Here is a 17,926-nt window from a genome sequence, read left to right as displayed (position 1 = left end):
AGAAAATGTTCTCATTCCCTTCCACAGGGATTTGGATGTCATTAACATTTTTTCATCTTGTTTTATTTTCTCATATTAAGAGAGAAGACAACATGGGCATAAAATAAAATAAAATAAATAAAACTAAAATAAAATAATATTGTTTAATTACAGCAGACTTCCCTGAAAATGCAAGTTTCAACACAGAAAAGCACATTAGGGATTAAGTTCCCTGTCTTCCGACCTGAATACATAACATGTTATCCAATAAGTTGATTTCACTGTTATCTCATAATAATATCTGCTTTCATGAAGAAAAACAGTAAAGTAATCCCTAAAAGTGGTATTAGAAAGGGAAAAAATGTACATTACTGAAAAGTAAAGTTTTGTTCATCTAACTGGTCTGTATATTGAAAGAGGAATTTCTAAATACATTCTGAAAGTCAGTATGTTGTACATTTTTTCTTTGCAACTTTAAGGTTAAATCTTTACCACCACAGTTAAGTCACTAAGTATTACATGGACACATACTTCAATCCATGCCCAAAAAGAATTTCTCAGTAAAAACTTCTATGACCCACTGGTTAGAAAATTTACCATTTTTAGTTTAGAAATACTGCCTGTATAAGTTCACTAAGTAATTTAAATACCTTTGATTTTCTAATACTCTAATGCAAAAAAATGGTGCTAAAAGCCCCACTGTGTAATATGAGTCATTACTTTCCTGTAATAAACACTCCAACAAAACCAGGCACAAGTAACCATAGAAACAGGTGCGTATGTTCCAGTACCACGGTCTCTAACCCTCCCTGGCCCACAGGCAGTAACACCCAACTAGCAGCATACTGCAGGTAACTTCGTATTTGCTTTCCCCATGATAATCAGTTTTAATTTTTCTAATTTCCTGTGACTGGAAACCGCATCAGAGCATTTCACTAGCCACACAATCCCAGCAGGCTGGGAACAGATGTCCTTGTGACGGACACAGACACACAGCAAAAAGGTGAGACAGAAGAATCAACTATTGTAGATTGAGTGCCTTATTCAAATAATGGATGTAAATACTGTTTGCTATGAAATAATATTGCAAACAATCACAGCTGGCAACACCATTATTTTTTAAGTCAACTTGAAACAATATACTTTTTGCCAACACAGAACACCATGGGACCCGCACTACACATCTAGGTTTCCAACAGCATTATACATAGTACAGAATTCTGCTTTTTAATATAGATATGTAAAATGATTTTTCATAGGGCCAAATGATTTTCACCTTACAATTCCAAGAAGTAAAGGGGAAACTCAAATCTTAAGTCAACTGAGTCCTTTTTCATGTTTGCTCTGGGAGCTTCTTACTACCACAGGCAGTTTTTTCCATTTTTTCCCTCCACATAATTACACACTGTTTAGTCAAAGCAGCTCATCATTTTCTCATCACTGTCACTGATTCTGCTGGTTATGCCTCTGCCCTCATGGCTGAGGTTCTTGCTTCTGTTTGTGACTTGCACATCCCAAGACTGAGCTTTCACCACAGGCATCACGAGCACATCAAAGCATGCTGACTTGGGATGACAGGAGCCACGCATTCTGTTTTACTACTTGACCTTTGAAAACAACACAACATCCTGATCCTTAACTCATTTATACGCCATGGGATATACAGCATATCTAAAGTCACAGAGCGCAGCAATTTCCATCTTCTGTTTTCAGTCTGTAACGCAGCAGAAATTCCCTTGACAAAGTTATTAAAAGCTGGTGAGCCAGCTTAGAGTGTTTCACTGCAATTCAATTCATATTTCCATCATTTATCAGAAGGCTTAAACTCGTTTTGTAATTTCTCCATTGTTGTTAGACGAAGGTCGAAAAAGAAGGCAAAACATAGTAAGGTACAGTAAAAAACAGTTCTGCAATCCATAACTCCAGACAAACTTCTGAATCAGGATGATTATGGAAGAGACTCATTTAAGTATAAATGAGTTAAGGCCACAAGTGTTAAAGAAGCTGGCATCCAACTGTCTTCCTCTAGTGCCCACCTGTCCCATTGACAACAAATCTGTAACAAGTCAGAATAATCACTGACTGTGAGATACCTAAAGGCTAGGTGTCAGCCTAGGTTTTAAGCTTTTATTTCAGTCAATGGAGAAAAACAGGCCAGATAAATTACCTTTTGGAAGGGCCTACTTTAGACAGAAACAACTAATTACAGACAATTGAAGACCCTCAAATTAGTGCTGATGAATGCTACTAAAAGTGTTTCTATTTTAAGCTCAGAAATCCATTTTGTACAAGCAAAGATAAAAAAGTATCAGAATATGCAAATGGACATCTGCTGCAACTGGAAATTGTTGCAGACCCCAGTTTAGATCACGGCAACCAGTTTTTCATTACAGTATAAAAAGCCCATCTCTACTTCACACTGCTTGCACTACAGGTGGCAAGTTCCTGATACTGACAGTGAACTCAACGTAGAGTTAAGTCTACATGGCTCAGGTAAGGCTCCAGCCTGCTCTGTCCTCGATTTTCTCTTCTTGAGTGGACAGATAGCAACTACAGCAACCAAAGCACCCATCAGAAAAACACTGACGAAAAAGGGCACAGGGCTAATGCTGCCTGGGAACATGACACATACTGAAAGCTGCTGATTTCAATCAACTAAGTAACCTGGCCTTTAGTACTAGACAGAAGCAAAAGAAATGGTTCCCCTATTTCTGTGACTGCGCTGGTAGAACATTAAGCTTTGTTTCAGTTCCTGCATGAATTCATGAGAGAGTGCTGAAAGCTAAGGGTACAACCATTCACTTCAGCCCCTTGCAGGAGTACTGAAGTCAGTGAATAGCACTCAGTGCTACTGAAATAAAGTCTGACAAAGCCACTCACAACTACTTTGGTTAGTACAAAAGTTTTGCTGTGAATGTAATTGATTTAACAATGGGGGAAATGTCAAGGACCATTACTTCTGACTTTCTATAATCTCCGTTGTTAGCTGACATGTGCCACAACTGCACAGTGAAAAGAAAGACATTTCTATTAAATTCAGTGCATTACCAGTGCTATATATATATAAAAAAAATCTAATTTTCAGCATGATGATAATAAAATAAGTGTCAGCTAGGATTTTTTAAGAGACAGGAGAACTCACACTTTCTATTTCACAGTTTTACTCTTTTAAGAGAGGAACAGGATAAACCATGCCTCGTTCTCACAACATGATTTCAATATAGGTTTTCTAATACCATCACGACTGTAATTAGAAGTCGCAATGAGAATGTGGTATAACTAAGATAATTTCACATACCTTCACAGTGTCCGTACAGTGAAATGATATCCATTCATCTCTCATTCCTTAAAAGCTGAATTTTCACCTAAGACATCTGTTACCTGAATCCTTTGTGTTGTAGTAGATATGAATTCTTTCATATCATGGACACAGTTTCCTGAAAGTTTCTCAGATTCTGCCATATTTTCCTCTTTGGTTATTTTATTACATACGATGCCACCAGTGAAATTGTGTCTAATACAAGCAATTTACCTGGAATATTTCTCTCTCATTCCACCTCCTAGTACAAAGACTGAGTAAAAACTTCTAGTAAAGATAAGACAGCTTTAAAGTAAGGTATGCTTGCCTTGCTCATACTCATGAGATGGCCTTCAGAAGACACCATATAAGAAAGCAGAAAGTAATTTTTGCATCACACTGATTAAAAGAAATACAAAGTCCTTTCTTCATAGGTTAGGCTCACTGCTTGCTTTCAGAATTTTGATGCTCATTTAATATCACACCTGGTTAGGCTTGACAGTTACCTTTCATTTCTCTAATTCCACTTTACCTTCCTTTTTTTAATGAGGAGACCATTTTGGAAACTTTGCTTGAATCAATGGACAGTCCTATGTAAAGCACATACAGTCATGTTCATAACTGACATATAAGTGGGCGTGTAAATGTGACCTTTGGTTCCTGAGGGACTGCGAGTCTTGTCTGTTAGGTTACAAATTGACCCACGAACTATTTCTCGAGGTGCGAACATTAATTCATTCATGGTGCTCTCAGAAGACTGCCAACCAGTAAGTTATGCAGTAGACATAAACTGTATGTAATTGGGAGACCAGTTTAATTCTTATTCAAGTGAGGGAGATTGATCTGCTTTCATTTAAACAGACTTAATACCTCCTTGACGCAGCTGATTACTGCAGAGTTCTTTCTGACCAAGGAGGCTGAGACATGAAAGAAAGCAGAACCAGAGTCACTGAACTCTACATTCTGGGAGATGAAGATCATGTGGATAAATCTAGGATCAATTGAAGAAAGAAGAATTCTAAACTGAAGAGATCATGAAAATATGAATGTCAAATTGAATTAATTAAGTTTTGCCACTGCACTAAATTTATTACATTTTATGTATTACTATGCAGTGTATTACTGTGGTGGCCAAAACTGCATTTATTTTCTTAGAAGGCTGTAATTTCACTTAGGAAACTGAAGTAGTATATTATAGTTGCACACAATGTTAAACTTTCATATTCTTTATACAACTATAAATCACCAGTATCAGGCAGCAAAATAAAGATAAATTTCAGGTAAATGTGGAAGTCCCAGTTTTACAATCCCGATGAATCACAGGTTAGTCACTTACTGCCTATGTCTGCAAATGTTCATACTCCGGGTATTCTGGCAGTCACCTTACTGTGCATTTTCTGATAAACTCCTAACACAGAGTATTTCTGACCTAATAAGATATTACTTCGAGCACAAAAAAAGGGATTGTGAAAGAAGTAAATGTATTCTGTGAGAGGCTAGTTGATAATAAACCCATCACTTCACTGTACCAACATAAAAGAGATCCCCGACTTCTGCCTAATCAGTGATACTATGCTGTGTTCCTCAGCCACCCTGCTATCAGGGGAGCTTTGTGTTTCACAATACTATGCTTCAGCCTGTATCTGCTGAGCAGACAGGTATAACTGGGGAAAACATTACACCATGAAGGCAGTCTAAGTTAATACATTTACATCTTACATGAGATAATAAAAAAATAAATTAAGTAATCTCTTGAAACACTCCTGAATTCACTGAACGAAATGAATGATGAGACTGGACATCATATTAGGACTGGGAGACTTTCAAGTACATGACAGTGATCTCTATTGTTCATGCTCTATGGTAAAACATAATTGAAACTAGAAGTTGGATTTCATTCAATCAGAACGCTCCTGTTGCTAAAATCCACACTATCCTGGCGTCATTAAATCTGTTGAATTTGTCTCAACAACACAGACTTCCCCCACATACCACGTTTTGATGTTCTAACAAGTCAAAGTCAAGAGGTCTCCTGGCCTTTATTCTTACCTTCAGTCACTCCTGAATTAGAGTTCTACTTTATATTTAATGTTTCTAGGTCTGACACAAAGAAATAATATGCATGTGGCAACACTAATAGAACATCATTCCCCATTTTACTAAAACTGCCTTTTTTTATTTTACACTCTCCACAGCTTTTTTAATGTGTAGAAAGTCTGTGATATTTACCATTAATCTTTTAAATTTTTTTCAATTGCTTTCAGAGATCAGAATTTTTAATTTCTAAAACATTAGGTCCTTTTAAGATGTGTCTGTAACACAAACTCTTCTAACATGCTTTGTAAGCTATTCCTACAAAATATTGATGTGGCTGTCACATCATCCATTAATTCATGTGCTACTCAGAGAACAGAATTTGCAATGCTTTGCAATCATTAAAATGTGTGATCTAGACAGAAAGACTGCAGAAAAAATATGTAACTATGAAAACCTGCATATCTAGGAATGCAATACTTTTAGAAAATAATATTAAAATCTTGCTGCACTTATTATAGCATATTTTCATGACTGAAATCCATATTCAAAATTACTTGCTCATAAAACCGTAACAGGTTAAACATAAATCAAAATACTAAGCCATGACAGTTTCTCTTATAACTACGTGAATAACCTGCCTGATGAAGTAATTAACACCTAACTTTTAACATCATCAAACTATTCAGTTGGAGGCTAGGTAGTATTCATGGAAGTTACTCTCTAGTCAGTGATACTATATATTCATTTGACCTCATTGACTATATATGATCTCATTTCTTTGAAATAGATTTAATACTGTGGACACAGTATTTTCCTGAGCCACTCTACCATTTCACAGACCATCATTCTTCGATTTATAACACAAGCGTAAAATATGTCATAAAAAACAAACTGACTTGATCTAATTCTCTGTCTCTATCTCGTATAAAACTTCACAAAACATTACAAGTTGTCGTACTGTTTGTACATACATTTTATACGATGCAGCCAGCCAACATTAGGCAGACTGTCCTAGAATTTTGTTTTTAAAAAGATCTCAATCAGTAAGAAATTATAGCCTGTATTTCATTTTTCAGGTGTGAGTTGCAAGGTGAAGACAGACACATCATTAATACTAGTTCACTTGTTCACAACAAATTGCAATAGCCTGCAATACCAAAAGCTGTAATGTGATGAACATATCACAAGCCTTTTGGTATTTTCTTCCAAGGTAGTGCCTATATACTGACTATAATCCATTATGCTGCACATGTATACCCACTTCAATTCTTCCAAGAGGAGTCAATCTATCATAAAACCTATCAGAAGCAAACAGCGTGTGGTAGCAATAACAAGGAATATCAATACACTATTTTGAAAACAAGAGGACCTCAGACCCTGTAGCAGATATATTCTATACCGTCATCTTCTGGCTTCTTTAATATATGCATTTTGTGCTCCTTATAGAAACACATATCAGCGTCTATTTTCTTTGTAGGTGGTGGATATATGAGCAGTGTGCTTGTAATTCAAAGTCCTCTATATCGATTGTCCACAAATGTAACAAGCAACAACCAACACGGCAAGGCGCAGGGAGCCCAAATTTTGAATAGATTTTACTACCACAGCAACAATTATTCAGAAGGAAACATGAGTAATAAAAGACACAACGTCACAGCAACATTTCAGTTTAACTTTCCTTCTGGGGTAATAAAACATTTGGATGGATGTATCACTTTATTTTGTCACATAGTTTACACAGGCAAAAAGGAAACTTTTTACAGAGAAAAGGCTGGGATTTTCAGAAACTACTTTCTTTTTCTAAAAACCCCTGGGAACCAAAGGAAGTAAATTTCTCATTTGTCCTCAGAAGATATTAATTAGACTTGACTTAAAAATTTTCAAAATCTTCTTAGTTCAGCTATACTTACACTGTTATTAACTGATACTTAAATGGATGGTGCCTACCTTCTCCATAAATTAGGTTTCTCACTGGACTAAAATTTTGCCCTAATCATAGTTCAAAAGCTTATTAGCATCTCAATTCCTAAGGCCTTTACAGAAATACTGATTTATGGTAAAGTTCAGTAGAACCATATGGTAATACATTCATTGATCCTACATTCACCAAAAGTCTTGAATGCACTTAAATTAGCACTACAGTTGATACACAAATTTCCATATATAAAGATGTTTCATATACAAACATCTTTAATAAATGTTAAGAAGTTTCTAAACAGTGCCTTATTTTATTTGTGTTGCTGCTGTCTTTGGAAGTCCATGGATAATTATGTTCTTGGCAGAGTTGTAATATTTAACCAATATTTCCCCCAGAATCAATAACCCAAAAAGTAAGTCAAATGGTTCACTAAAAAAGATTATTTGTTGATTAGTATTCAAAGAACAAATTTGATAACATATTCAAAAAGTTCCGATTTAACAGCAGAAAAAAAGGCCAATCCAGTTCTAACATGTTTTATGGATGTTGCTATAAATGACTCAAGCCCATATCCTTTTCCTACAGCTCTCTCTTACGTGAATAATGTGCAGCCACCAGGTCCAGCGAAGCTATTCTTCCCCTTTATTCAGCAATTGTGAAACCACATCCAACAAGCCTAATTTTGAGCTGAGTGCAGTTCTGGGCTCCCCAGTACAAGAAGGACATAGACATAATGGAGCGAGCAGAGGGCCACCAAAAAGGTCAGAGAGCTGGAGCACATGATGTAGGAGGAAAAGGTGAGAGACATGGGTCTGTTCAGCCTTCAGCAGGGAAGCAAAAGGGGAGACCTTGCTGCTGTCTACAACCACCTAATCAGAGGATACAGAGAAGATGGAGTCAAACTCTTCTTGGAAATGCACTGTGGTAAGACAAGATCTAAGACAAACAAGTTGGAACATGGAAAATTCTGATTAAATCTTAGGAAAAAAATCTTTCACATGAGGTTGGCCAAGCAGTGGAACAGGCTGTCTAGAGAGCTTGAGGAATCTTCTTCCTTGGAAGAAGCTGAGATTCACCTGAACAACGCAAGCCATGGGCATATTCATTGAACCAGACCTGCTTTGGGCAGCAGGTCAGGCTAAATGACCTCTGGAGGTCCCTTCCCATCTAAGTAATTCTATGACTCTATGAATAGTGCCAATGAAGGCACTAGATTTCAGTGCAACTGTATTTACTGAATGCTACAAGACATTAAGCTGTAAGCAAATCCTCAGTTGTTAAATAACAAATGCAGCCATTTTATATTGAAACAATCTCTTTTGTAACAGTGGTTATGTCTAATCTATTCTACTGTGTTTTTATCTAATAAAACTGTTGTGGTTTAACCCTGGCTGGTGATTAAGTACCATGCAGCCACTCATGCACTCCCTCCTCACCCAAAGGGATGGGGAGGAGAATCAGAAGGCAATGTAAAACTCAAGGGTTGAGATAAAAACAACTTAATAATTGAAATAAAATAAAAACAAAAGAACAATAATAATAAGAATAGCAATAACAATTATAATGAAAAGGAGGGAGAAGGGAGAGGAATGAAATCAAAGGGAAGGGAGAAAAGAAAACAAGTGATGCACAACACAACTGCTCACCACCCGCTGGCTGATGCCCAGCCAGTCCCCGAGCAAAGATTTGCAGGCCCTGGCCAACCGTCACCAGTTTATACACCCAGCATGCTGTCTCATGGTATGGAATATGTCTTTGGCTACAGGTCACCTGTCCTGGCTGTGTCCCCTCCCAGTGTCCCGTGCCCCTCCAGCCCTCTCGCTGGCAGGGACTGAAAAACTGAAAAGTCCTCTACTCAGTATAAACATCACCCAGCAACAGCTAAAACCATCAGTGTCCTGGCAGCATTGTTCTCGCATCAGAGCCAAACCACATCATTGCACCAGCTACTAAGAATAAAATTAACCCTATCCCAGCCAAAACCAGGACATTAACAAAGAGTGAAATGTCACCATGCAAATGAAATAATCTGTGTTTTCATCTATATACATGTATAACATGAATCAAGGCAATGTAACCAACTCCAGACAGCTGTTCATTCTGAATGGAGAGACTCATCAGACATGCTTCAAAGACAAGTTCATCATATGACGATCAAAGATAAGTCCATCCTATGAGGAGCAGCTAAGGACTGTGGGTTTGCCTAGTTAGGAGAAAAGGAGGCTGAGGAGTGACCTCATTGCTCTCTACAGCTTCCTGAGGAGGGGAAGCAGAAACGGAGATGCTGATTTCTTCTTCCAGGTACCCAGTGATGGTAGAAGGTGTGGGAATGGTTCAAAGCTGCATCAGTGGAGGTTTAGACTCTACATTAGGAAGCATCTCTTCACTGAGAGGGTAGCCAAACACTGGAACAGACTTCCTAGAAAGATGGTTAGTGCCCCAAGACTGTCAGCGTCTAAGAGGCATTTGGACAATGCCCTTAACAACATGCTTTAACTTTTGGTCAGCCCTGAAGTGGTCAGGCAGTTAGACTAGATGATCAATACAGGTCCCTTCCAATTGTCCCTTCCAACTATACTATACTACACTACACTATATCCACAAACCCATGAATTTAAACAACCCAGCAAAACATATCAGAATATGCAGCAACATATTATTCGTAGCCCCTAGGTGTCGACCGAGTGAAGTTGATAGTACCATACACAAAAGCTGAGAAATCAAGCTTTGTACAAAAGTCACACTTCCCTCTCTCTGCGTTAATACCTAGGTGTTCACTTCTTTGCAAAGCCTACACTGGTTGCAATAGTAACTTGTTACTCCCACACTGTTCAAATGTGCATGCTGGTTGCTGATTCCCATTCATGATCCTGTGTCTTCATCTTCACCTGCTTAATGGACATCTCTAAGTAAAGAGTGTATAGTTAGTGGCCAGAAATAGCACTTCACAAAGGATTACTTTGGCCTTATGCAACACATAAGATTTTATCAGAATCATCTTATTTCAGTATTTTTCTAAATATTAATATTAATGAGATCTTAACTTCTACTATTAATATTAATATTCATTAAGTATGATGACATAATAGCTCAGTTTGGCAGTGAACAAAAAATGCTATCCGTAAACTCAGAACAAACTGAACAGCTAAGTACAATCACACATGTCTCTGGAGTCACCAGACCTTTCAAGAGTGAAAGGCAAGGATAACGCACTGATGATCTATTCTGCGCAATAGTGACACAACTGTGCTGTCAATAAGGACTGCAAGGATATTTTCTATATGCAGGCTGAATCTGTACCTTTTTATAGAAGACTGGAAACAATCAATACAATAATGCTACAAAATAATGATTACTGAAAAATTCTGCAGTTTTACATTGTCCAATATCATATCTACTTACGCAAATTAGTCCAGCAACAACAGTAAACATACGATAACAGAATAATTTGTTTACCAACATGCATTATCTTAAGGAAAAAATAACCTTCTCATCCAGCTTACAGTAAGGCGTATGTTTTCATTTCAATAATGTAATCACACAACAACACATCCAGCTTTCTGAAATGAAAATCAAAGTTCTAAGTCCACATACGGCGCTCTAGACATTTACAAAATATTCTTGCTAATGTACCTGTAGCTTATTTTTCATTTCATTCTTTAATACAAAGAAACTATATATTCCTTAGTAGGAAACCATTATTATGAATGTTGGCATTATATTTTGGGAGGGATTAAATATGCAGTAAATCTGCATCTTTGTCAATCTTTCTTTTAAGTTTATATGCCATGGTATTGCCTGCAGTTAAAAACAATCAAATCAAAAAGAGCTGAGAAGTTAAAAAACAAAGACCAAATGTCACAGCATGTATTTAGATCACTTTCTTAAGCACATGTAGAATATTGTTTAAATGCTTACCTTAACTATCCCACGGATATGCATTTTTGCTATCATCTCTGCAGTGTAAAGAAACATCAATAGAGTATCAAGAGCAAATGTCACATATTGGAGAGGAGGATAATGCTCGAAGGTCTTTGGAGTGTTCATACAAACCGAAATAACACTGATGATCGCACAGATGCGTAGTAAAGAGTGTACCCACTGGAAAGAAATCAAGACATTGCAAGATTTGCTTTGATGTTCAAAAAAAAGCTCAAATATTTAGCCTCCATAACTTGTACTGGCACTTAAATAAACACACATTTGCATTTTTCTTTTACATCATGATCCACATATTAAAAGTCTCCACCCAAAAACAAGCACTCCTGACTTTATTTATTTTTATATATATTACAGACATTTATATATAAATATAAGTATATATACATATATAGTTTTATTAGTTAATTTGAGAGGTTCCATAACTCAGAAACCAAGAATTAAAACTAAATCAGTCTACAATTTAAAAAAATAAGTGAGAGGCATGGGGATTAAAAGCATCCTTCCATTTGTGAAACAAATAAATATAACAGACACTATGTCACAGAAAGCTACTTCTTAACGTCAGTATTCACTTCGGTTCCAAACAAGTTTTGTTGCTATACAGTAACAGTTCATTTCTATGACTACTTAGGTCTCAGTCCCACTACAATCATTATTAATAAGGCTGATATTCAGTGCCAGTCACAGTGGGAGGTCTAACAAAAAAGAAGAATGTATCAGTACAGGGGCTGTAGGTTAGATTTTTTTTTCTTTTAAATCAATACACCACTGAAAGATCTTGAAGCCAGACAAGTGTAATGAATCAGAGTTGGTAAGGTCGTATCTATCAAAACAAGAAGGAAAAAACCAGACACTTCAGCAAGAAAAAAATTCTCCAACTAAAAACCACTGAAGTGTATAACAATTTTTCATCTGGAGAAAAATTCTGCACTCATTTACACCACCTGAGACCTTTTGATATTAAGATTTAAGAACACTCACCTTATTTAATATGCACTGTACGCTCACCTAAGTGTAATGATATTTGACCTGAATTGAATAGCTCTATCATTTGCATAGTCTGAGCCCAAATTAATAATTTGGAAGTGAAAAGCATCTGATAAATGATCTCTTATGTCCCTTTAACATCCACTTTGTTTCAAATCTTTTTTCAACTGAAAATATTAACATAAATACTAAAGTGTGGCTGATACAAAAACCGTTCTCTGCCACAGTAAAATGTTGGTAGTACACATGCTAAACAATATACTAGTCCATCAGTGTGACAAGAAAAAACTTATCTCTGTTGAAAATTAGTGTACTATGTGCTAAACCAGCATATATTTCTGCAATGTCACTTTATTAGAGCGGTTGTCACTACAAAGGTTCTACTTAAGATTATTTAGCACAAATTAATATATGGGTGTTGTCTTGTAAATTATTCAGGTGTTACAACTCAGCAACAAAGCTGAGGGGATCTGGCATCCATACTGCAAATGAGACAACAGTTCCATTCAATGAATTTAATGCCAACATGTATTATTTCAGAATATTTGACTTTCTGCTTTTACAAAGTAAAAATTTATACACTATAAAAGAAACTCTAAAATGCCTTCTCTGCAAAAACAAAAGTCATTCAAAATATAGGAATCCCACATGCACACTGGCTGCTGAATAAATAATTTAATTGTAATAACTGTATTGACATGGTAAAGGTGTTTTCTTAATACTGCAAATTCTGTTAATAACTACACTTCCAATAAAGCTTTCCCACGTTTCAAGTTTTTTACACCTATTTCTTAGAGCAGGATGTAGGCTAAATGATACCAGAAAAATGTGAGCTGTACTTCAAAATAACCAGCCAAAATACACTTTTATATTCATAAGTTTTGTAAAAGGAGAGATTTGAAAGTCAAAAGTGCCAACTGCTGGCTACCATTTTAGCAATGAAATGCTCCTTTTAATATCCTTTTCAATAGGTCATTTTACGAACTTAACTTCTAATTTCAACAAACACGTTAGGAACCAGAGATATTGAAAGCATGGCCATTTAAAAAAGCAATTAGTAGATGAACTGGTTGGCAAACACTGCTTAATCATCCCCATCAGTTTGCAACAACCAAAAGAAAACTTTTTATTTAGTTTCAGATTTTTTGGCAAAAAATGAACTGGTAGATTAGCAACTATAGCTCAATACTTGTTTCTAACAAACATCTATTTCAGAATCTTTTGTGGAAGTCATATTTCAACAATACAAGTTACATATAATTTAAAATTAATAACTATGGAAAGAGATACCTACTGGTTTGTTAATCCACAGAATATCTGCATTGTCTGATAAAGATTCATCAGGACCAAAATCTGTAACTGGCTGGGCTTCCACCCTTGAACTCTGTTTCCTTTTTAGCATCCTGACGTTAACTTTTGTTATCTATAATCATGAAACCTCCTTGGGGAGAAAAAAAGAGAAGACATTAATTCTCTAAAGTCATTTTATAGTGCATTTTGAATAGTTTTATAAATAACCTAAATAATTTTGTTTTCAAGCAAAATGCTTTTGTACTTACTGATTATCAACATCTTCATTTTATTAAAAAGCTTTACCTATATTCATCACTGACATGACTCTTGTTAGTTTACAAAAATTTACATAAAGGTATGCAACACAAACAATTAACAGAAACTCAGCAATGCTGGCAGAAAATTGTGCCAATATGCAAAGAATGCTACTGCTGTGAACTTGAACCCAGAGTAATCATTGGATGGATTTGACCTGGAGCCATTTAATTTAATGGTGACATTTTCATTTATTACACTAGGCTAAGATAAAGCCCAACATGCCAAAGGCAAACAAGCAATGTTAAGCACCCAGCAGGTGTTAATGTTCTTCACTGAAAAGCCTTTTTGCTATATACTACTATTAACATGTATTTTTCTAATACTTTTTGTTTGTTTGTTTGTTTTTAATGTTAAAGAGATTATGTATTCAACAGCCAGACAGCTGGCTGTCTCTGGGGCTTGTGTTGCCACATGGAAGGACAGAGGAAAATGTGCTGTTTCCACAAGGTCAGGCTGAGCCTGGACATTGCTGTGTGGGTGGCACTGACTGAGCTTTCTGTATGTTTGATGATGTGAGCCATAAGCAGTAGACACATCACAAGAGTAGAAAGGTGGGTCAGATCTCATTATTGACTTTCCCACAGACAGTTCACTGATCCCCAAGTCCAAATAAATGCAGAGATGAAGAAGATACACTCTTCCAAGGCATAACAGTCTGCTCATGAAATACAACTCTCTCATTCATGAAATACAATCCCTTAAGGATTTTTTTTTTTTTCAGGAAAGCAAGGGAGAAGGAGAAAGCAAGATATTTGGACCGTGTTCTGGACCTTTACTCTGGACCAAGTGTGGTTTGTAGGTAACACTACACTTTCCAAAAGTTTGTTAAAATTAGTATAAAATAGAATCATAGAACGGTTTGAATTGGAAGGGACTTTCAAAGATCATCTAATCCAACTCCCCTGCCATGAGCACAGACACCTTCCCCGAGACCAGCTTGCTCAAAGCTCCATCCAACCTGGCCTTGAACCCTTCCAGGGATGGGGCATCCACAGCTTCTCTCAAGAGCCTGTTCCAGTGCCTCACCACCTTCATTGTAAAGAATGTCTTCCTAATGTCCAACCTAAATCTTCCCTCTTTCAGTTTAAAACTATTGCCCCTTTGTCCTGTCACTACAGGCCCTGGGTAATTACAGGCCTAAGTATCACAATGATGACTGCAACATGAACACAAGAGACACTGTCCTCAATCAGCTGGAGGAAACAGTGGACTCAGGACCACAGAAGTACCCATGTGCTTGGTCTCAGCTGGCCTCTTCAACCACACAGGCTGCTTGCTGCTTCATGTCCAAACACTATGCACCTATGCATCACTGGCTCTTCTTTTAGCTGTTAGGGCAAACATAACCTATTCATCTTCTTCCAAGTCCCTTGGAGTCTATTCCTGCTCTATTTTCTCTCTCAGGTTCAAGAGGTCAGCTCCTGTTTCTGTAATGCCCTTGCTACATTTTCAGAATTGTGGTTTCTCTTCTGATGTCTCTCCATACAGGACAAGCTCCATATGTGAGCTCCCTGCGAGTTTCTACAAAGTTTTTTCAGTACCTTCTTTTGCATCTCTCAGTAAACTAAAACTCCTGATCATGGTAACTGTGCCATCAGTATGACCTTGTGTTTTCCTACACACCTATCCCTTAACTCCTGTCTAGTATTTAAAAACCAAGTCTGAAACTTTGGTCTATCTTTGTATGGACCATTAAGCAACAGTGTCAATGTCTTGGATAGATGCTCCAGCTGGAGAGGCTGACATTATGCAATAACTGATTATCTTAAAATAAACAGAAATTATATAAAGGCACAAAATGAGGTACAACTTCTGACACATTTATTTGTGTTGGATGATCAGTCACAGCAGTCTTAGTACAGGTGAAACTGGTAAGCTGTCACTGAAAATTTGCAAATATTGTAAAATGAACATTACAAATTAATAGTCTTTCTCTAACAAATGAAGACAGAAATAATATCCCTATGAGTTCTACGTTCTCTTAATCTTCATGCTCAAGCTTCATGCTCTGACATCTTTCTCATAACTGAATTCACTACTTCCTCCTCTTTGGCAATTTTTCCTGCTTTCTCCTATTTATTTCTAAGCCTAATGTATTGACCTATTTTCTCTACTTGGACCAAAGAATAACTAGAAACACTAGAAGCCTCAGAGACGTCGGTGTACTTTTTCAGGTCATGAAGTCTTAAAACGGCTACATTTAGCGCAGTGATAAGTTTACTGCAACGTCTTGGGAACTGAATTTCTTAAAACCTTAGGGGGAAAAAAAGACACTTTTCAGAAAGTTTCTCGCAAATATGTTCCTTTGGAAACTGTTAGTCGAAAGCTAATCAGTGAATTAACAAAATAATTTTATGGTTACAATTTCTGGTAATGGCTATATGACAGTGCTCCTCGTAAACTCTTAAGAAAATACATGCCAATAAACAGAGAATCATTAAGATAAGTACAATCCATAATTATGAGCAAAGGCTCAGGATATGAAACACTAATGAGTCACTACTGATTTTTTTAAAGTAAATGACACTAAATAACAAGCTATGTCCATTTGAGGAAGAAAGTACATAATTATCAACTGGCTATTACGGAGGCTCTGGGTTTTTTATGCTTTTCTCAATATTACTTATTTATATGTCTGATGTGTAGGAAGATCAGCCATATCCTTCTAATAAAATTCCCATTTACCCTTCTATGCAGTGCTGGGGGGGGGGGGGGTGTGTGTTTGGTTTTTTTGTTGTTTTTTTTTTTTAATTGATCTGGGCACAGAAAATATTGTGAACTTTAAATGTCCATAATGGATTCAGTTCACATACTTAAATGTTCTGACTTAAGAGATCAGAATTCTTATTTTTTAAGAGGTGGCCTTGAAGGAAAATATCACAATGTATATAAGCCCAATGGAAGGGAGGAAATGTTCACGAAATGTAAGAACAACCTTGTTCACCTCTCTACTTGAAATGCCCACAAAAAAAAGTGCAGAATAAAGATGACAAGCCAAGAATCTTCCGGAAATAGTCTTTAGCAAGACTATCCAAAGTCTAACATGGTTGCTCTCAAGCTTTTATGCCATTTTTTTGTTGTTGTTCTGACTTCTTTATTCTTCCAGGGAACACACAGGCTTTTTTCATGTTTGTTACTGCAGAGTAACGCAAAGCTCAGTACAGCCTCAGGACTCTTCCATGGGTGTAAAGAATTTTAACTCCTGGACTACAATACCTTTTGCGCCTGTTTCTGCAGGGGAGGAACCTGCTGAAAGATGAAGAGGAGGAAGGGAGCTGTGCACGAACACCTTCCAGCATGTGATGCAGTGAGCATCACACCAAGCTGTGCTAATGGGAAGGCTGTAGGCCTCCCTAACCCCAACTACAAATCCACCCCTGCAGTTCCTGCATTGATTCTCATACATATCATTAGGTCTTTCTTTGATCACAACCTGTTATTAACATGAAAGGCTTATTACATTCTCTAGGATATATTTCTAGCTGCAGAGTTTTTAAGAAGTATTGGGTGCAGGGCAAAGACAGGTTTGGAGACAAGAAAACATGGAGTTTTGGGTCTACATCCACTTCACATTTCTTTGGAGTACTTTCCTTACAGTATCAGTGAAAAACCACAGCGCAGCCGTCAACCTTGTCAGGGAGGAATGTTGTGTATTTGCTTTTAAATCTCTCCTCTATTTTTAGAAGCAAAGACAAACTAAAGGAAGAAAACAAAATAGAAAATTACTCATACACTGCGCCCCTTCAGATCCATATGGTCAGCCTTTCCTCTTCCTCTGTCTCCTTGAACTTGCAGGTATGTTCAGCAACCACTACACTGTTTAAACCACCATCAATCACTAAATTTGAAGCTTCTGCTGAAATGAAAGGATGCTAGCACAATAGCTAGTGAATGTGGACCCACACTGCACTTGGGAAAAAGAAATCTGAAGACCCAGTCCCAGTTTGTGATATGCACGCTAACCACAAGACACTCCTGCTGATGGAAGTTTGCACTTCCTACAAAAATCAAAAGACAATTTTAAAAAAATAGCTGATCCTACACAGTATCAAAAGCTGAGAAATCTGTTTCTTGTGTATAAAGCAAGCTCACTGTATACAGCCAGATCTGGTCATGAAATCTCTATCGCAAAGTCAGGAAAACATGCTTATAAA

The 17,926-nt window shown here is 36.9% G+C and overlaps 1 protein-coding gene across 3 annotated transcripts in view; it reads right to left on the bottom strand.

Moving 5' to 3' along the window:
• The window catches only part of NALCN (sodium leak channel, non-selective), a 250,021-nt gene that overhangs the window by 225,432 nt on the left and 6,663 nt on the right, over positions 1-17,926 (bottom strand). For all 3 annotated transcript variants that reach the window (XM_055802381.1, XM_055802380.1, XM_055802382.1), the window contains exons 2-3: positions 13,456-13,602; positions 11,151-11,333 (exon numbers count right to left, since the gene is read on the bottom strand). In XM_055802381.1, coding sequence (XP_055658356.1) covers positions 11,151-11,333; positions 13,456-13,563 — 291 coding nt within the window. In that variant the 5' untranslated portion in view covers positions 13,564-13,602. The remainder of the gene's footprint in view (positions 1-11,150; positions 11,334-13,455; positions 13,603-17,926) is intronic.

The sequence above is a fragment of the Falco peregrinus genome, chromosome 4, assembly GCF_023634155.1.
Source record: "Falco peregrinus isolate bFalPer1 chromosome 4, bFalPer1.pri, whole genome shotgun sequence".
Lineage (NCBI taxonomy): Eukaryota > Metazoa > Chordata > Aves > Falconiformes > Falconidae > Falco > Falco peregrinus.
Note: the sequence above shows the minus strand (reverse complement) of the source record. Positions and strands in the feature narration are given on the sequence as shown.